This window comes from Channa argus, chromosome 4, assembly GCF_033026475.1.
Source record: "Channa argus isolate prfri chromosome 4, Channa argus male v1.0, whole genome shotgun sequence".
NCBI classification, from domain to species: domain Eukaryota; kingdom Metazoa; phylum Chordata; class Actinopteri; order Anabantiformes; family Channidae; genus Channa; species Channa argus.
In genome coordinates, this window is record NC_090200.1 from 17,335,826 (window position 1) to 17,355,869 (window position 20,044).

The following is a 20,044-nucleotide window of genomic DNA, read 5'->3' on the forward strand; positions in this document are numbered from 1 at the left end:
GTGAGGGAGGGAGAGAGAGTGGTGGAGAGAGGGTGGGTTGGAGAACACAGGAGACGGCAGCTCTGATTTCACTACCTGAGAAAAGCCACTTCAAGGGCACTGCAGTCACACAGAGTATACAAGCCTGCATACAGAGGAATTTCGCTGCCTCCCTAATACAAAATAAAGTCACAGCTTTCCTCTGCCTATGTGGATTACACTGAGTCTGATTTGAGAAAGGTAAAGAATGCTCCTGCTTCTCATTCACGTCTTCCTGTTATGTTAGCTGCAGAGGTTTTCCTAACTAATATTAGTAGTGTAAACTCTATTATATGTAAATGTGTGTATATCATGTCGGGGTACACGAAATTATTGACAACTTGTGTTGCATTTGTTGTGTTAAGACGAAGATGTACAAGAAAATCCGTTGTAATCCATCAATAAAGAGGAAGTTAAATGATAGCCATGTGTGAGAAAAGACTTTCTTTTAAGTTGTAGAGTAACAATCCTAAAAAAATTTCACTCTGAAATATTCTCTTAATAGATTCCTGTAGCATTCTGTAATACCAGAGCAGCATTCATTTGAAGATTGTACTCTGTGTTTATATTTTCATGCCCATGTGAGGTCTGTACTCAGCTGGTGTACTGCTATATCTGGCCGTTGAACTTTGTCCCACTTGGTGACTTTCCAGTCATATGACATGGAAAAAGAATTCTTAGACCTGTCGCCCTGACACATGGTTAAATGGAGTAGTTTGTCAAATCCAAAACATTTTGCATAGAATCGTATCATTTATGTTTTAAAAGACTGTGTGTGACTAAACCCTTCCAGATTTGCAATATATGGATTTTTTTCATGCTGACGTCTGTGAATCTCATATCTGTAACCATTATCACATTATGAGCACACACTGCACACAGTGAAACTTTCCATCAAGTACTGCCTCAACCTGAGACAAATGTGTAAATGTCTGTTTGTGTTTGTTTTAGTGAATAAAAAACAAATGATTCTGGCAGTCAAACATGCGGAGAACTCAATGTACAAATTATATTTAATATTTGGATATTTGCTGCTGCATCTTTCCACGGGAAAATAACAGTAATGAGAAGGCGCTTGTCTAGCGTTCAAATATAAGTGGTATTGGTTTAGGGACGATGCACTTAGTTTTTCATGTTACTTTATGATAAAAACTATTACAGTAAATTAGACTTTAAGATTAAAGTCTGCCTGAAGTTTTTGTTCTTTAAAAAAAATAAAACATTAGCGACATTATACAACATTATTCTGGTCAGAAACTTGATAACCTTTCTCTGCTCTACTTGTTAGTTAACACACTGAGATGGCTGAGGCGCACCAGGCCGTGGGCTTCCAGTTCACTGTGCACCCAGATGGAGTGGATATTAAACTAAGTCAAGAGGTCATCAAAAATATCTACCAGTCAGGACTGACAGCATGGAAGAAGAAAGTCATCCTGTTCAAGGTATAACAATCCCCTTCTATCTGTGGTTAGAATTGTGCAACGCTATAAAGTCACCAAGATTGCAGATGCCAACTGTAGTGTACTGTAGTATTTTAATTTAATTTAATTTTTTCCTTGTGGCTTATCCCATGAGTTCAGGGTCGCCACAGCGGATCATTGTCTACATGTTGATTTGGCACAGTTTTTAGGCCGGATGCCCTTCCTGACACAACCCTCCCCAATTTCTACTGGGCTTGGACCAGCACTGCACAGCTGGGGATGGGAATATGCTGTTGCTTCAGACACGGTTCAGTGTCTTGCCCAGAGACACTCCGACATATAGCCGGGACCGGGGATCAAACCACTGACCCTGTGGTCCGCGGACAACTTTACCAACTGAGCTACTGTAGTATTTAAGATCAATAACAGTATTTCTACATTTTGTTTTCACAGAATGGTGTATTGGCTGGAGTCTACCCTGCCAGTCCATCCAGTTGGCTGATTGTTGTGATTGCCATGCTGACTTCTTTGTATATCCGCTTAGACCCCTCTTTAGGAATGATTGATGCCATCAAGGATAACCTACCATACAGGTCAGAAATGCCCCCGTTCCAGTGTAATGGTGTTATTGACTGTGGTCTTCCAGTTTCTATAGTTTTCTGCTGGTGTGTTTTTTATTTAAAAAGTAAAGCAGCCGCATTGATTTTATTTTCTGTGTGATTTCATTCATACGTTTGACAACATAACAAGGACAATGTTGTGCCTTTTTCTGAGCAGAGACTGTATGTCAGCGCAGACACAAGCAGTGCTGAGTGCCATTCTCTTTGCCACTGGACTGTGGCTGTCCCTCATCTACCTCCTGAGATACACTCTCAAAGCTCTGCTCTCCTACCATGGTTGGATTTTTGAATCCCACGGGAAAATGAGCACAACAACAAAAATGTGGCTGGTATGTTTAAAATGTCTGTCTGTCACTAGAATGTCAATTTAAACTTAGTTTGTATATTATAAAAGGTTTTCAAATATACTGTATGTGTATAATGTTCTGGTATTGTCTGTTTGTCACCAGAGCCTAGTGAAGATGTTCTCTGGGCGCAGGCCACTACTCTACAGTTTCCAGGCCTCCCTACCCAGACTTTCAGTGCCCAGAGTGGATGACACTATTTACAGGGTGTGTAACTACACAGTATTAACTTTCCCTGACCATGAAGGAATAGTTTAAACAATAGACATATTTGAATGTATGTGTGATATAATATTGACCAGATATTAACTAGAATACGTGCGTACACATACTCATTGGAATGTAAACCTATGCATATTTGGGACCACTTGTCCAGTTAAGTTACTTTATAATTTATTGTTTTCATAGACACTTGCAGAAACTATATTTTAAATATAGAACAAAATCCTATATACATTTGTCATGCTATTGCTTAACACTTTTAAAATTAATACCAAATTTCTAACGGCTATTTACATCATGTGATGAATTGTAGAATATTTATCCACACAATGTTTCAATTCTCTCAGTACACATTAGTACAGTAAAAGTACTACAGTACTAAATAAAAATCTTTTTTGTCTGCTGGATGTGCAGTTAAGGAGGTTTTCTCATTGTGTTTCCCTCAGTACCTTGAGTCAGTTCGTCCTCTGCTGGGCAGTGAAGAGTACAACCAAATGGAGCGTTTGGCCAGCGACTTTAAAGATTCTATAGCTGCCCAGCTGCAGAGATACTTAGTACTAAAATCCTGGTGGGCCACAAACTATGTGAGTAGTGTTTGGAAATAGTACAATGTTGACACTTTACTTTAATTATTATGCCATACAATACAGTTGAGTGCAAAAGTCTGCATCCCCTTTATTTCCTTCTGAAGAAGGAAGATTTTAACCAGCTCAGTGTTTATCAAATATAATGTTTATGAAAATGTTTTTTGCACCTAACTCTAATAATGTGTTGCACTAGGTAAGTGACTGGTGGGAGGAGTACATCTACCTCAGGTGCAGGAGTCCAATCATGGTGAACAGTAACTTCTACATCATGGTAATTTAGACTGATTATATTCATTTAGCAATATAGTAATTATTATGTACAATTTAGGAAAAGAATAGATACAATACGCATTTTTGAGGAGTAATAAATAATCATGAATAAAATTCAAGAAGTAATATTTTGACTTTTTTATGACTTATTTATAAAAGAATTTTGTTATTCTTAATTTGTTCTAATTTGATATTCCTCCCTTCTTCATGCGTTGCATTTATGTATTCGAAGGATCTTTTGTACGTGACCCCAACTCACAGACAGGCTGCACGGACAGGAAATATAGTCCACGCCATGCTGCAGTACAGACGCAAACTGGAACGTGGTGAACACGCACCGGTATTTCTTGCCTTGACTGTTTAACGTAGCTTCTCCAATCTTAACAGGATTTAATATAACCATGTCTCACATTCTTATCTTTCTATTCTCTCTAACCTAAGCACAAACATTTAAAAATTCTTTAGCTTGAAAGAATGTAAAAACTTAATTTTAAAGCCTAGCCTTTTTCTAACATGAAATATTCCAGATAATCAAAAGTTAAAAGTTGAGGGGGGGCATCCTTAGACATATTAAGAGTTTAACCTACAATAATCTACTTCATGAGAACTGTATGGGTGTTGCTTGAACAGATTAGAGAGCTAAGTTCTTATAAGCAAACAATAGCCCAACTTTCTTTAGGTTTAGAATTTTAAATGTCTGAATCCTGGTCAGTGAATGGGAGCATGTGACATTATTTTAAAGCAGTGAGCAGTACAAATTGGTAGACCAAATACAATCGCTCATGTAAACTACAGTGCCTAGAAATAAAGCTATTTACCCCCTGAGAAGTTATAACCTTTTACTTTTGTGCATCATTGAATCATGATCAATTCATTTTATTTTAACTTTTTACACTAATTAACATACAAATACTCTTTCATATAAAAGTGAAAACAGATCTCCACAAAGTTATCTAATTACTACACTGACACTTAGTGGATAAGCGAGATGGCCAACCAACAGTGGATCTCTTTCATCAGCCACTTAAAAAACCTTTTATTGATTACTTTTTCCAGATATTGCATGTCTTCAGTGATGTGATGGGAACTAGGGTGTTCATGTGAGCATAAATCTAATGAAATTCTTCATTTGGAGATTAATTAAGAGTTGATTTTATTGTCTTTCCTACTTTCAGCTGAGGGCTTTGGGGGTTGTTCCTATGTGTTCCACTCAGATGGAAAGAATGTTTAACACAACCCGCATTCCGGGCATTGAGACAGGTGAGCAGCTGTTAAAGTCTGTGCAATTCAAGGGGTGAATGAGTGCTCAAACGTTCCTGCTGTACTGGGTGGAAACTTTCTAGTAAGTTCGGTCATGGATGGTTTTGATTTCATTAACTGCGATGACCTAAAGGCCAACTGGAAAAAAGATGTCAATGAGCAGAGAGCTGTTTTCTGTCCAGTTGGCTTCTGTGTGGCTTTTCCTTCCTACAACTACAGTTTAGGCCCTTTTTGGTAAAAAGGATTTCTTATTTTCTACATTTAGTCTTTGTTGTGATCCATGATTTCTTGCGGGACAATCCCTGCAGATATTGTGCAGCACCTGACGGACCGCAAGCACTTGGTTGTTTACCACAAAGGTCGGTTCTTCCAAGTTTGGCTGTACACTGGAGGGCGTCACCTCTTACCTAGTGAACTTGAGACACAGTTTCAAAGGATCCTCAGTGATACGTCAGAACCACAGCCAGGAGAACTTAAATTAGCTGCCCTGACTGCGGGAAACAGGTATATATAAACACACACACGCACACGTGCACACAACAAGCCCACACAGGGCACATGCAGTACTTACCCATTTAGAAACATTTAGATTCTCTTAGATTCAGGTGTCTTACTCTCACTTCTAGAGTTCCATGGGCTCGGGCTCGGATTAAATATTTCAGCCAGGGAGTAAACAAGATGTCCCTGGATGCCATTGAGTCAGCTTCCTTCTTCTTGACGCTGGATGACGAGCCACAGGGCTATGATCCAGCCAAGACCAATTCTCTTGACGGTTATGCCAAGTCCCTACTTCATGGAAAATGTTGTGACAGGTAGGCTGGAGTTATGGAAAGGCCTCAGCACAGGCTTTCATAGGTCAGTTTCATTTAGTGACATTGTCCTTTCCTTTCTCACAGGTGGTTTGACAAATCTTTCACCTTGATCTCTTATCCAAATGGAAAAATGGGTTTAAATGTTGAACATTCCTGGGCGGATGCACCAATTGTAGGACATATGTGGGAGGTATACAATATATGCTGATACCATATATGAAAGAATAATTCAAAGTTTACAGTGATCTTCAGGTGTCCATTTCTGTGTGTGTAGTACGTCCTTGCAACAGATTGCTTCCATCTTGGCTATACAGAGGAAGGACACTGTAAAGGGGATCCGAACAAGGGCCTGCCTCACCCCACTCGACTTCAGTGGCAATTTCCACAGGAGGTACAGTAAAGCCATAGCTCATTTATTGCCATTAACCTATGTGATTTGTTAACAACTATCTAAAATGTTTGATATGTTTTCATGACGAAATGAATTTGCGTTTGCCTCTGGTTTCCCCTCTTTAGTGTCAAAATGTTATTGAGGCTTCCTATATATTGGCCAAGCAGATAGCGGATGATGTGGATTTCCATGGCTATCTGTTCATGGAGTTTGGGAAAGGCCTGATCAAGAAATGCAGGACCAGCCCTGATGCCTTTATTCAGCTGGCCCTGCAGTTGGCACAGTTTAGGGTAATCACATTAACGATCTCATTGCTCACTCTTGTCTTTTAAATAGTTAATTGAATCACGTGCCACCAATAAATCACAGTAATCCATCTGCTTTATAGGACCAAGGAGTATTTTGCCTGACGTATGAGTCCTCAATGACTCGTATGTTCAGAGACGGTCGGACGGAGACGGTACGCTCCTGCACTTCTGAGGCTGTTGCATTTGTCAGAGCCATGGAGGATGCTAGTGCCACCGTAAGCAGAAAACATGAACAAAAACACACTAAGTCTTGATAACACAACACAAACTTTCCAGTAAAATGTTGGGCACGTCTGATGTCATATTGTCCTCACCAAAAACTAGAGGCAATGTGATCTCTGTGATAGTGCCCTGGACTTCGAACTCCTGGTGTTCTGGCACGGTTAAAATGACACTCACTTTGATTTGATGTTAATGTAAAGCTTGGATGCTGTTCTTTTATGAGAACAAGTGCGTATGTCTGTTTTTTTGGTGATCAGAAAGCCCAGAAGCTCACCCTATTTCGGAAGGCTGCAGATAAGCATCAAAACATGTATCGCCTTGCCATGACTGGTTCTGGTATTGACCGTCACCTCTTCTGTCTCTACATTGTGTCCAAATACCTTGGGGTTGACTCACCATTTCTTAAGAAGGTTAGAAATATAATCATAAGCATATTAGTGATTTCTGATTTTTTTTCTAAACTACAGTACCTATCACAACCTTATAGTTCATGATCTGCCCTTTTCTCTATGTTATTAAATGTGCTGGCTTCTAGGTGCTTTCAGAGCCCTGGAGGTTGTCCACCAGCCAGACTCCACAGCAGCAGCTCAATATAGTTGACATCAACAAGTTCCCTAAATATGTGGGTGCTGGTGGTGGATTTGGCCCTGTGAGTTAAGTCTTTTTGTTTTATAGCTCTACACAAGTCATTACATTTCTGAAACAATGACGTAATAGCGTCTCTCATCTGCCCCCAGGTGGCTGATGATGGTTATGGCGTTTCTTATATTATTGTTGGGGAAAATCTCATCACATTCCACATTTCCAGCAAGTTCTCCAGCCCTGACACAGTAAGAGGACAACATGAGAGCACTGCATATTACAGATCCATTTGTGTGCGTACACTTTTTTCTACTGCTGGCTCTTTCTGTCACATTATCTCTGTGTGACCTGCAGGACTCATGCCGGTTTGGACAGCACATTCAGAAGGCCATGCTGGATATCCAAGCACTATTCCATCCTGAAAATGATAAGATAGTGGAGAATGGAGAGCATGTGTATCTGGTAAATGGGAAAAAGCACTTATAACAGACACCATTGGACCGTTTGCTGGACTAGCTGATGTACAACCTGTGAGCAGGTCTTTGAGATGCACCAATAATATTGTTTTTTTGCTTTATGGTGGGTCATTCCACTCAATCTGACAAAGCCAATGATTGTTATTTTTCTAATTTTTTGCTATTTATATTACACTTTTCCGAGATGCTGTTTGGTGCTAAGGGAAAGACACAAGTCTTGGTTTGTATCTTTTGAAATTTTATTTTTGAAATGGTTCTTCGTCTGTTTGCAATGCAATGGTTCTTTCTGAGTGTACAGTATGCTATACCCTGTATTTAAATTTAATGTAATAAGCCTAAACATGATTTTTATGTATCATTTCTGCACATAAACTTTTAATTACATGTGCAACCACTGTACTAAAGAATTCAGTAGTTTCAAAATATATATTCTATCACCCGCCAGCCTTTATTAAATTATTGTTAATTTTAGGACGCCTGCCAAATGTTACTGTAAATAAAACTCACATTACAACTTGGCCTCTGTGCTATTAATAAGATACAGACATAAAGATTAGTAGAGGTTAAGGCATATATTAGTTACTTTGCTAGTATTTTTCTAAATCTTAAAATGTTTAAACAATTAAATAAATGTACCAAACACACAGCCACAGAAAAACAATGTACTGTAAGAGAAGTTTATTTTAAGAAGTTGGGGTAGAAGTTATAGCTTGTTTCTTTTGTCCATATGAACATTTACTGAGGCCTTCCAGATTCAACCTAGCTATTTGGATTATTTAAAATGATCTGGACCTTTAAACAGCTAGAAGCATCATTACACTAGATCAGAATGGTCTGAGTACATCTTCTGACAACACAGAGAGAGAAACTAAATGCACCACATCCTCAATGAAGGCAACTCGCTCAGTGATTAGACAACATTTTGACTAATGACACGTTTCTTCTCATTCATGAGTTCAGAAGACTGCACAGTGGAGCAGCATCAAGTGCTTACGGGAAAACAAAAAGCTATCGTATGAAGCAGTCCTATGATGGAAGCAAACAACGTTTCATGATTTAGTTACATTTCCGAGTGCTGCTTCAAAATAGCAACAACAAACCAACTTCTATTTGAATATTTATTAGTTTAGGTCGGGACAATACAAAAAGTCAAAGTAATAAAAAAACAAACCATTCTGGCCACACTCAGTTTCTTTCAAGGCATCGGTTACAGCAATGAACTAAAACTAAGCTTTATAATTGTACAAAGTGAATGAACAAACAAAAACACCTTCACGCAGTCTGCTTGCATGATGAGAGCAATTTTAAAAGAGGCAACAGGACTTCCTAAGATTCAAAATGAACCAATAGTATCCGCATCTTGTCTTCATTCTTGATTGCTCTTATCAGAAGCTGCCTGCGCTCAAGCACATTTAACATAACGGAATACAACAGACACAAGGCAAATGGATTTTGAGTACACTCTATTTCTTACCAATTTTATCATGGGGATACTGCAGTCCACAGGGTGATGACATGCTCTCTGGGCCACTGTGTGGGGCTGTTTTTCACGTAGATACACGCCAACCCAGTCTTTTCTGTGTACAAACTATTTCGTGTATATATTTCAACACTCTAGGATGGTTTTGTAGTTTATGTGTCTAAAATCACTCGGCAGAGGTTTTGGGTTCCTGTGTGTGATTCAGGATTAAGAAGTCGCGCCAGGAGTAGGGTTGACATTCTGTGTGGCAGCTTGTGGTGCCACCTCTATGATCCGTGGTTTGTCTATGATGCGAGCAGTGCGATTTCCTTTCTCTACAATCCCTATGATCCACGCTTGGTGGCCCTCTCCATACTTTGGGGATTTGATCTCTGCACAGAAGCGGGCAGCCTGCTCCCGGGGCAGACAGATAAGCAGGCCTCCTGCAAATGGAAGCAGATGTTAGTTAAAAATATGATAATTTACAATGTGTACTGGTACTGAGTGCTCATTTGTCCTATATATGCACCTAAATGAATAGTAGAACTGCAATCAGGCAATATGACTGGGGAGAACAGCATGACATGCAACAAAGGTTTGCGGACCGGAGTTAGGACTGCTTGAAAAATGTATTTATTATGGTTGTCTTTCACTATGTTTACGGTGTCCCAGCTAGACGATTGTCTTCACACACTTTAAATGAGGTAAACTGGCAAAATTCAAGACCAAGAGTAACTTTACTATTCTGTCTATTTTGTTATCTGATTTAAAAAAAAGAAAAAAGGCTTTGTGAGGATCACTTAGTTAGGTGCATTAAATTAAAAGAAACAATTGTGAATACACACACACCTGATGTTTCAGGGCAGGTACCGTGCATAAGACCAAACATATTCCCACAGGCTTTGGAAACAGCAGCCATCTTGGCAAGCACTGGGAGGTTATGTATGACAAATGACACCTCACTTCGCTGTTGTCGTGCCAATGTCTGTGCATGGCCAAGGATACCAAACCCTGTGATGTCAGTGGCTGCGTGGGCATTGAAGGTGTGCATGAGGCCAGCCGCTACAAGAGAAGGGAGAAAGTGAGACAGGAGTTCATTTGAATGATTAATTAATTTATTAGAGATATGCATAACTGCACAGCTGAAGGTTGTTTTGATATTTACATGATTCACATTGTTTGATTAAAAAAAAAAGCACACACACACACACACGTCTTAAAATAATAATAACTATATATGTTAATTACAATAACATATATATATTATTGTAATTAAGTATTCACTCAATTATGTTTTAAATAAATTAACAAACAGAATAATCACATGACCAAAAAAGAAAAGATTAAATTTAAAAAAATACAATACCAGTGGACTTGTGTCTGTGTGGTTCTACTGGGTGTTTTGTAAACAGAAGGCCAAAATGATTTCTGCTTACACAGAATTTCTTTCATTATTTTGACATTTAGTTTAAAAATTTCTATTTCTGTTATATTTATATTTATATTCTATTTCTAATTAAAGAATAAGGATCATAACTAAAGTTTTAAAATGTCCAAATCAGTTATGATTAAATCCGTTATTTTGACACATTCATACTGGTATTACCTGTCCTGTTGAGTCGAGCCATGTTCATCATGGCTTCATGGTAAGCCAGCTCTACATCCTCCTGGGTTACTACCAGCTTTATCTTGTTCCACTTCTCAGGCTGAGAGACACACATAAAAACATACGCAGTCAGTGGCATTAGTGAACATCAATAGACAAAGACAGACAAAGATACTCACAAGTGACTAAGCTGACTTACAATATCCAACCACTGGTGTACTGCAACAGCTACTTGTGTTCCAAGTGGCTTGGTCAACACCAACACGTCTCCTGGCACTGCATTGTCTGGCCTGAGAAATTGCATACATGACATTATCATTGTTAGTTACAACAAACTATACATTACACGGAAACAGTAAAATATGTAGCACGATGAGATTCCTACATGATAAATTCGTTGGGCTGGCAGACTGTTGTAGCAACTCCTCCCATCACTACCCAGGGGTTGAGCACCGTCTGTCCTCCTGTTACAGATGTGCCTGCTTCCTCTGATGCATCCTTGAATCCCTGGATGATCAGAGGCATTACTTTGTCTCTCTCCTGTAAAGTCAGAGCAGAAAAAGACAGCACAATGTAATTTAATGTTTATATGAGTGGTATTTGGTTTGTTTCACCATTAGCACAATTGGTTCTTCATAGACATGGTATATAGAAGTAAATATATCACCTGACCCGTCTCTTACCTTCTCTGACATTTTATTGCTAACTCCCAGAAGCATCAACATGTTGTCACACTCTGTCACTCCCATGGCGTACAGGTCACTTAGAACATTGGCACATGCAATTCTTCCCTACAAAATAGAAATAATAAAATTAAGCAATTAACGGAGTTGTCATATGTATGTATAATTAAAAAGACCACATTGGTAAGAGCAGTAATGCCCCTAAAAGAGTAGATTCATACCATCAGGTAGGGGTCATCAACAATTGGATAAATGTAATCTGTTGTCTGGACCAGAGAAAGGCCTCCATGTCTAAGGGGGATCACACAGGTGTCCATGCCTATGCCTTCAAAAATAAAGCAATACTTACTGTTGAGTCCTGTCATTCTAACTCCTGAAAGGCTGTTTTTATTTAAAACATTCAAAGCATAAAATTTAATAAATAAATTATCCCCCCTTGACTAACATAGGTGTTCGCTGATTGGTCGAACACTAAGGTAATGCAGCAGTCATGGCAGGGATTTTAATACAGCCCTAAATACAGCCTGTTGTAATTTTCATCTGGCAGTTTGCATTTAAGGTCTAACTGTAAAAAAAAGCATTGCTACAAAAGGAAAAATACCACCACACTTTGTCCAATGAGGACATTTCTTCATCGTAGTACTATATTTCACTCATGTTAATTTATTTTATACAACATATGCGGCAATATTCCTGTTTTCTTCTACTAAGCTACTATTATTTAGGCATTATTACTGTCAAGAACTTTATGTATGTTACTATAGTGTTATATAAAGACCATAATTACCTAATCGAGGCATAACTGCGCCCAAAAACTGTTCATCCTCTTGATAATGGTTCTCCTGTAGGGTTTCAAGTAGCTTTTGTAACACATCTTGAGGCACCTGTAACCAGAAAATGTAACTGTCATTCCTACATATTATTTTTATACCATAATAGGCAAAATGCTTGGAATTTGTACAATTGCAATTTGTACAGTATCTAATGGAGATGTTTTATCAGGAAAGCAAACCTTGCATCCTGTGCCTTTGAGCTCAGCAAAGCGTGTGAGCCTGAAGTTCTTGTCCAGCTCATAGCTTTCAGGGTTAAAAGACTCCCTCACCGACATCTCTGAAGACACTCTGGGACCTCACCACTAGAACCACATCAGTAAAAGTACAGAACAGTAAGTAATCAAAATATCACAAGAAGCTAATTTTAAAATAATAAAAAATAAATCAGCTCGTTTATCACACTAGCATTTGAGGCTTTTCACAAATATACATCAAGACAAATTGAGCTTTCTTATCTGTACAATCTGAAACATTACTCCAATGAATCTTGCCTTGTTCTAGTTTGTATTATTTTAATGCTGTGACAAAGTGCTGTTGATTTAACTCGGCAGTTATCTTAAGGCATCAATTAAAATTTTCATTACAGTTAGAGATTATGAATTTGTCTACCTATGCAATACATTTCAGACAATAATGAAAAATCCCTGTTTTAATTACATAAAAGCCCCTGTAACTACTTTTAGTTACCAACACTCAAAAAGATGCTCAATTTGCAACTACATAAATTAAAGATAAGTAAGCTGCAAAAATATAAGGAAATGATTTATACAATTAATGGAATAATAAACAATTGATGCTCTCATATTTTATTCCAATGTCATATATAAATACGAAACATCAAAACAATACGTAACAATATTAAGTAGAAATCACAAAAGCAACAAAACACCAGTTGTTAGCCTAATGCAACAACCATTATCAGTCTATTTACTGCTTTGTATTAAGATTACATATGTAACTTAAAGGTTTAACAACAAACCATTGATATTCAACAAGTCGACTGTTTTCTCTGGCTTATTTAAAAAGTGTTTCCCATTTCAATCTTAGTTTAAGTTCTGTTGAATGTGTTAACATGAGTGAGTAAAGCAGGGAGGGAGGGAGGAAGATCCTACAGATATGGATATGATGCTTTTTAGTTTGCACCACTTCTACTCTTTTTTCTTTCTTTCTTTACTAAAGTAACAGATATTCTGTTTCTAAAGCTAAAAGCACTTGGGTTGATTGTTTATTCCCAAGGTATTCATTAACTGAACTTAATTTTACTTTATAACGTTACTGAGGGGAAATCGGCTAGTACACTGTGGGAGTGTTCAAGACACAACATGCTACTAAGTTTGATCAACGTTTTGGCACATGCTAACAACAACAGTGCTGGCCAGACGTAAATTAGTTTATTCTGTATATTGTACACTGCATCAGAAACTACTGTATACTCTGGGTTGACATCAATGAAATGATAGTGAGAGCTACATCTTCCATGATTGTTTGTTTTGCTGAAAATGCAGTTCTTATTTTGGTGCTAACGCTAGCTCTCGCTAGCAAACGCTGATCCATGCATGAGGTGATGGGTATAAGTAGCCCCATGCAAGAAATACATGGGTGTCCGAGTCAGCGAGCTTTAAAAACACCAACTGTGCAGGCTCCAGCTCATATGTGAAATATAGTTGTGAAACACTGCGCGAGTTCAGTGCACATGTACGTTAAAAAGTTGCAGTAAAGCGCCGAACAAAAATGTCGGCGGCGGAAAAAATTAACCCTTTCCTGTCCCTCGCCATGCGATGTGTGCAACATCAGAGTTCGTATGAATAAAATAACGATAATCGTGCTACTTGTGCAAAGTCTGTAATGATATGGTGCAAAACAAGTGTTTACAATTGTCCTACATACGATTTTAGGACCATAACAGAGTTATATTCTTGCAACATTTCCCCTTTAATTGCTCTGACCAGTTTATCCTTACCAGCTTCACTTTAGCGGTGGATCCCGACAGAAGAGCGGGGACGGCACCAGAATGCATTGGGGCTAGAATCGGGCGCCCAAAGTGAAAGCCTGATCACAATTGACATGTATTTGCTTTTTTAATTAGAAAAAAACTGCAGAAAATTTTTGTTATTGCATATAATGAAATGTTTTTCGACGGATGTGTGTATTTCATCACCGTTTATCCTTATTATGCTATGATACATTGTAATATAAAGAGGAAATTGATAAGATCTCAAAGGGTCCTCTGCCTGCACAGTGGCGGCTTTAACATTCCCTTTAATCAGCCGTGAAGTCTGGCAAACAAATCTCTACAATGGAGTGTACCTTTAATTTACTGTTTTCCCTCCAATTGCACCTACAACAACAAGAAACTGCTAGTATCAATGTGTATGTACTTAAAGGCTAAGGATTATAAACTTGCATTTATATATGTTTTAAAATAAACTTCTTATGCTAATATGGTGACAAATATTTGCATATATGCTGCGGTGTATTTTTTTTTATCATTAGTATTAGAGCAGTGAATAGTAGTATAATCTACCCCTTGTAGAAGAAATTCAGTAGTTGTAGCCAACATTTGTGGAATTTCCTTTGTCAATTATGCTGTCAAACTTAACATAAACAGCACAAAAGCACAAGAGTCAATAAACCATATTTAATGATGAAAACAGCTGTTCATTTCATAAACACGATGGGAAGAAAAGGAAGAAAAATGCAATTCCACCACAACATCAACAGCTGTAGCACTGATATGCATAGCCTAAAGATTCTAATAATGAAAATAAACACTATTTATATAATTCTGTTTGTTCCTTTTAATCCAGCAGTAGAATGTTAACCTATCTTAAATCAGCAAGTCAAAACTGGCCAATTTAACACTGGCCAATTTTGGTGTAATGTTTGAAACTGAGGCGGACGCTGCACTGCACATTACACTTAGTGAAATACTGGTCACTTAAAAGGCACAATCCACTATGAACAACGTCCCGTAAAATGTAATCTCTGCAAAATATATGTATGTTATACTGTTACAGTACTGTCTCATTTTAGGCTTGTGACTCCTTCTAGTAATGACATTTGAGAACCAGGCAACTATGCTCTTAATGCTGTACCTGTAATGTAAACAGTAAACCACCTTTGAACATGAAAATGACCTGATATTTCTTAACCACTGTGTAGTGTTGGATCAAAATTCCACATCCCAGTGGATACATGTTAATGACCAAAATGTAAAGTGTGCATGCACATAAATGTGTGCCTGCATGAGAAAGGGATATTAAGGAGGCTTGCTTTCATTTGGTCCCACTGGTTTCCCTTTACATCCATAATACATAACAGTTAAAGGTTGCAAAGGAAATGGTAAAATGCATCAAGTTAGAGAAGTCTATTAGAAGACTATTAGCAAATCTGTTATGAGGCCATTGTGGCAGTCCTTGAATCAGCCAGTCATATTCAACGCTTTTCCCTCCACACTTGTAGGCTGGTTATATTTGCCACCTACAACAAAGAAAGAAAGTTACATGTTGTATGCATTTAAAAACAACCAACGGTGTTTTAATATTTGGTGGTGAGCATCAGAGACTTAATTGAAATGAAGAACCAAGACTGTAGAAAAAGAAAGACAAATGCTTTTGTAACAGCGAGGGTAAAATAGAGAGGTGAAAGAGGGGATATGGTGCATGGTGAGAAGATAATTAGCTGACATTTTGGGAAGCTGTGTGAGAATGTCAAATGTCACAGCGACAGCGTGACAAAGACATATGAGCCAATGAACGAGGCAGCAAAACCAGTTTGTGTGTGTTGTGACAGTGAAGAAGATAGAGGTAAAGGCTTTGTGCACTCAGAGGGGGGCTGATGGAAAGATATTGTAAGGTGGAGTACTGATTTGAGAGGAAGGGTTTGCAATAAGTCACAAGTAATCAAACAATGGATTGTATGTTTGTTAGCTGCTCCTATGTGTTTCATACTTGAAGTTCCATTCAGCACTTCTTCGGCTTCTGCAGCATCTGAGGAACAAAAAAGAAACAATATTCACCTGACAAAATAAGAGGAAGCTTCTACTTTTACTGGTGTACTAAAGAATTACTAAAACTTTTATGAAAAATGAATGTGCGGCATACATGTTTTGAATAAAAGATAGAATAGCTTAGCGGCAAACTACAGCAATAGAGTACCTCTTTTCAGCCTCCTCCTGGCAAGCTTGATTTGATCTTGAAGAATCTGAACCCAATCTCGTGGGCCCGGCAGCTTTTCTATTCTGTGTTCAGTGCAGTATTTCTCTGTAAACACTGGGTACAGTCACACAATTATGTTAATGCTTCCTCAAGAAAACTGTGTCATTGTTTCATCCTGCTACAAAGAGACTAATTAAATCCATTGCATTGTTCTCCCTCCCTACCTTTAATGGCTCCTACAATGTTCTGGTCCAAGCCCTTACGGTTATCATTAAGCCCTCTCTTCCTTTTACCATTTGGCAAGGAGTTAGCCAGCGTTGCATCATCAAAGAAGGCACACACCTGAACATATAGTAGCTTCATGTTGAAACAATGTTGAGCTTAACTTATTATTAAATGTATTTATTAGAAATGTTTTGACATAAAAGACAAATATCCAGTGATGCAATAAAGTTAAACACAGGGCAAATTGACAAAAAATAAAAAATTAGTAACACTCACTAGTTTCCTGAAAAGCAGGCTGCCAGAGCGTGTATAGTTGACCAAAATGGAGTCTAGCTGGGGCTTTGATATAAACACATCATAATCCTCTGCAAGACGCACTTCAGACTGTGAAGGTATTATAAAACACAGAGATCAGTAAAATTATAATAAATAAATGAATGATTGATCTTTTGTTTGGCAAAGAGAGAACACAAACCTCTAACAACTGAGTTTCCCTTAACTCGTTCAGGAGAGGGCTCTGCGTGTTGTTTACAGATACTGGAGTGGTCTGAGGTGGCAGCACAGAAACCTCTGAAGAGATGGAATGATTGATGGGTGAACATGAATCTTGCTTTTTCTCTAATTCTTCCCTTTTTCCAGATTCTGCAGGTGCATCTACTGGTGGTGATGCCTCAGGAGAGTTAATAGTAGTTCTTCTAGCAGTAGACACAATAATTGGTGCCACCTTATAGATTGGCCTCCTCTTACGGGGCCTACGGCGAGGAGTGGGGCCTGAACCAAGACGAGGTTGGCATGGTAGTACTGCCTGTTCCTGCCTTTCCAAAGATGCTGGAAAGTGATAGTAACACGTTATGTTTTCACATTTTCTCTCTTGCTGTAACTCTCTCACAGTATGTGAGTGTTTGTGCTCATTCACTGACCTTTTTGAGTGTGCATCAGCCTCCTCATGGCACGCAGTTCCTGCAAAATAGCCTGTAAGGTGCCCTTACAGTTACACATACAGCAGGGGGTTTCTGCTGCAGTGGGGGAGACTACATCTGTTGGAAAATCCGTGGTAGTCTGTTGGTTAGTAATTGTTCTTTCAAACATATAAGAGCTTTCATATCATATGTAAGACACAAAATTGCTCAAAAAGTGTACCATAGATTGTCTAGTATTCAAATGTATATATTTTCCGGTATTTTATAACATTATTATTATTATTATTATTATTATTATTATTATTATTATTATTATTATTATTATTATTATTATTATTAAACTGGAGTTGTGTGTGTAAATTGTATACTCTTCAAACATGCTCTAATACCCTACCATTAGCTTCATTCACTTTGATTAAATCCTTTGTGCTGCTGACAGTCCTCAGGGCTTTGGAGCGAGTGCTGTACTGGGCACAACCCAGACCATTGGGGATGGAGGTTGATATGGATGATAATGAAGGCCTTGGGTCTCCTGCAGAATTCCAGCTGTTGCTCTGGCGTTCCTCTGATACAAGAGACAAAGGTGCAGGCTGATGTAGCCAAGTCTGATGCCCATCATAGGGCTGCTTTGTCAAGCTGTCCTGCTCTGATCCCACACGTTGGTATACCCGGCTGGTTTTATCATTCAGAAGCCTCATCATTCCTGTAATTTGCCTCTTAATCTCCAGATCCTCATCCCCAAGCCACACTACTTTGAGAGAGAAGGGTGGAATATAATTTGTGACATCTGGCATGATGTGGCAGAAATAAAAGATATTTATGGCACATACCTTGAGACACAGCAGCGTCCTTAGACTCCCCATTGGTATCTTTGCAGCTGGCATTCATCACATATAAAGGGTCAAAATCTGCAAGGAGACAGGGGTATGGCAACAGTGAAACAAAAGCAATATGTCATCATAAAATCAGTTTGACAGATGATTGCAAGGACCGTGTTTCAGCCTATTCCATTTCAGTGATGAAGCTTGTGTTGGCTGATGGGGACAGTGATGTCAACTAAAGCAGACACCCCCCCCCCCCCCCCCCCCCCCCCCCCCCCATCCCATGCAGAAGCCACCACCTGTAGGCGGTATAAAGTAGTGTAGCCTATACACCAGAGGTTGCCTGGAGCTTATAGCTTCAGTAAAAAGTAAACAATTTAAGCAACATGTCATGTTGAGTTCAGAGTGCGCAACGTATTTTGCATCAATTTACTTAATTCGTTCTTAAAAAATATAATCAGGGCTGATGTCCAGAAAGGTATTTTACATGTAACACTTGAAACAATGGAGTAAGTGTTGGTTAAAACCGAGGCACAGACTATAGGCATTGTCGTGGCCATCGCTTTTGTTTACAGAGTCGTCTCTGCTGTCACACAGCGCCAGACAAACACCCAGACACAGACGCGCGTCTTACAAGGTCTTGCATTGATTCAGCAGCCTACCTTCATCCGTGACCAGTTTATAGCTCTGTGACTTCCTTCTCCTCTTCCTTTCCCCAAACTCCATCTTCAAAGAGATTATTCAGTGGTGCAGTCAAAATCGCTCCTCAGAAAGATGAAATCAGTGACTAGGATACACTCAGCGGAATCACTGTCCGTGTGCCTCATTAATCAGTTAAATTTCTCCTCAGACTGCGCTACAGATCCTGTCATCGGCAAATTTTCAACGTCTTGTGGTTAAATTGGCCTGATAAATGCTACTGTGCGATCTATTGCTGTTCTCAACGTGATGCTTCTTCTTGCCCTTCGCCGTGTAAATAAATTAATGACTTTAATATTAAAATTCGTCACATATCCCTTTGCGCCACCTGATGGTATGTTCTCATCTAAAAGGTCGAGTCAGACGTTTGCCATAGTGTCCAGACAATGGATTGGCATTTGAACAAAAGCTGTATTGAGAGCAGATTGCAAACATAAACTTTTTTTTTTCTAGATTCTCAAAATGTTATCAAAACTGTTATAATTGCTTTTCTTGATGCTAGAGGGACTGTTTTTTTATTGAAATGTAATTCATTAACCACACCTTCCCACCTCTAATAGCCCCTCGCTGAAAGGTATTGGTTTTTGTTCCCGATCATTTGTTAGTTGGTGTCTTTTAGCAGGACTACAGTATAGCCTTTAGCTTCCTACCTATAGGGGAGGCAGTGGCTCAGTTTGTAGAGTGGGACCATAGTTGCATGTCGAATTGTTCCTGGGCAAGACATTGAACCCCCAACAGCCCATCCCCATCCCCAGTGCCGGACCCAAGCCCGGTAGAAATTGATGAGGGTTGTGTCGTTTGGTAAACGCATCCGGCGTAAAAACTCTGCCAAATCAACATGCGGACAAACGAACCGCTGTGGGAATCCTGACCTCACAGGAAAAGCCCAAAGGACAGAAAAAAAAAAAATTAAGTAAAAAGTTGCTAATACCCGTATTTCTGTTGGCTGTCTCTAATGTGTAGAGGCAGGTCCAAAAATTGAATTCCACGTTCCACAATTGAGCGGATAACAAAGTAATTCCACAAAAAAGTTTCAAAATAATTACACACACCACGGTAGGAAACAGAGAGAACCCCAATGGTTCATACACAATTATTATGGCCAGAG

At 38.8% G+C, this 20,044-nt stretch overlaps 3 protein-coding genes across 6 annotated transcripts; 1 reads left to right on the forward strand and 2 right to left on the reverse strand.

Moving 5' to 3' along the window:
* Window positions 1-65: 65 nt before the first annotated feature.
* On the forward strand, window positions 66-8,052 carry cpt1b (carnitine palmitoyltransferase 1B (muscle)). 2 transcript variants are annotated; one of them, XM_067500367.1, is made up of 19 exons: window positions 66-219; window positions 1,307-1,460; window positions 1,893-2,032; window positions 2,217-2,388; window positions 2,509-2,610; window positions 3,072-3,209; window positions 3,406-3,483; window positions 3,715-3,822; window positions 4,658-4,742; window positions 5,051-5,246; window positions 5,369-5,554; window positions 5,639-5,744; window positions 5,829-5,945; window positions 6,071-6,235; window positions 6,334-6,468; window positions 6,733-6,885; window positions 7,011-7,127; window positions 7,211-7,305; window positions 7,412-8,052. In XM_067500367.1, the coding sequence occupies exons 2-19, from the start codon at window positions 1,320-1,322 to the stop codon at window positions 7,491-7,493; spliced, it is 2,316 nt and encodes a 771-aa protein (XP_067356468.1). In that variant the 5' UTR covers window positions 66-219; window positions 1,307-1,319; the 3' UTR covers window positions 7,494-8,052. The 2 variants fall into 2 exon arrangements, with proteins under 2 accessions (XP_067356468.1, XP_067356467.1); XM_067500366.1 differs by having other exon boundaries at window positions 67-219; window positions 7,011-7,124; window positions 7,213-7,305.
* Window positions 8,053-8,196: 144 nt separating this feature from the next.
* On the reverse strand, window positions 8,197-14,152 carry sephs1 (selenophosphate synthetase 1). Of its 2 annotated transcripts, none has more exons than XM_067500374.1 (10): window positions 14,075-14,152; window positions 12,294-12,416; window positions 12,069-12,165; window positions 11,503-11,606; window positions 11,282-11,389; window positions 10,984-11,138; window positions 10,798-10,888; window positions 10,599-10,698; window positions 9,842-10,054; window positions 8,197-9,435 (listed from the first exon to the last, which is right to left on the reverse strand). In XM_067500374.1, exons 2-10 carry the CDS (start codon window positions 12,387-12,389, stop codon window positions 9,221-9,223), a joined length of 1,179 nt encoding a protein of 392 aa, XP_067356475.1. In that variant the 5' UTR covers window positions 12,390-12,416; window positions 14,075-14,152; the 3' UTR covers window positions 8,197-9,220. The 2 variants fall into 2 exon arrangements, with proteins under 2 accessions (XP_067356475.1, XP_067356476.1); XM_067500375.1 differs by lacking the exon at window positions 14,075-14,152 and adding an exon at window positions 13,094-13,876.
* A 624-nt stretch (window positions 14,153-14,776) lies between these two features.
* Window positions 14,777-19,859, reverse strand: bend7 (BEN domain containing 7). Of its 2 annotated transcripts, none has more exons than XM_067503004.1 (10): window positions 18,900-19,859; window positions 18,247-18,324; window positions 17,811-18,164; window positions 17,417-17,533; window positions 16,972-17,324; window positions 16,773-16,880; window positions 16,496-16,613; window positions 16,272-16,385; window positions 16,065-16,103; window positions 14,777-15,594 (listed from the first exon to the last, which is right to left on the reverse strand). In XM_067503004.1, the coding sequence occupies exons 1-10, from the start codon at window positions 18,961-18,963 to the stop codon at window positions 15,536-15,538; spliced, it is 1,404 nt and encodes a 467-aa protein (XP_067359105.1). In that variant the 5' UTR covers window positions 18,964-19,859; the 3' UTR covers window positions 14,777-15,535. The 2 variants fall into 2 exon arrangements, with proteins under 2 accessions (XP_067359105.1, XP_067359104.1); XM_067503003.1 differs by having other exon boundaries at window positions 17,811-18,167.
* Window positions 19,860-20,044: the final 185 nt, after the last annotated feature.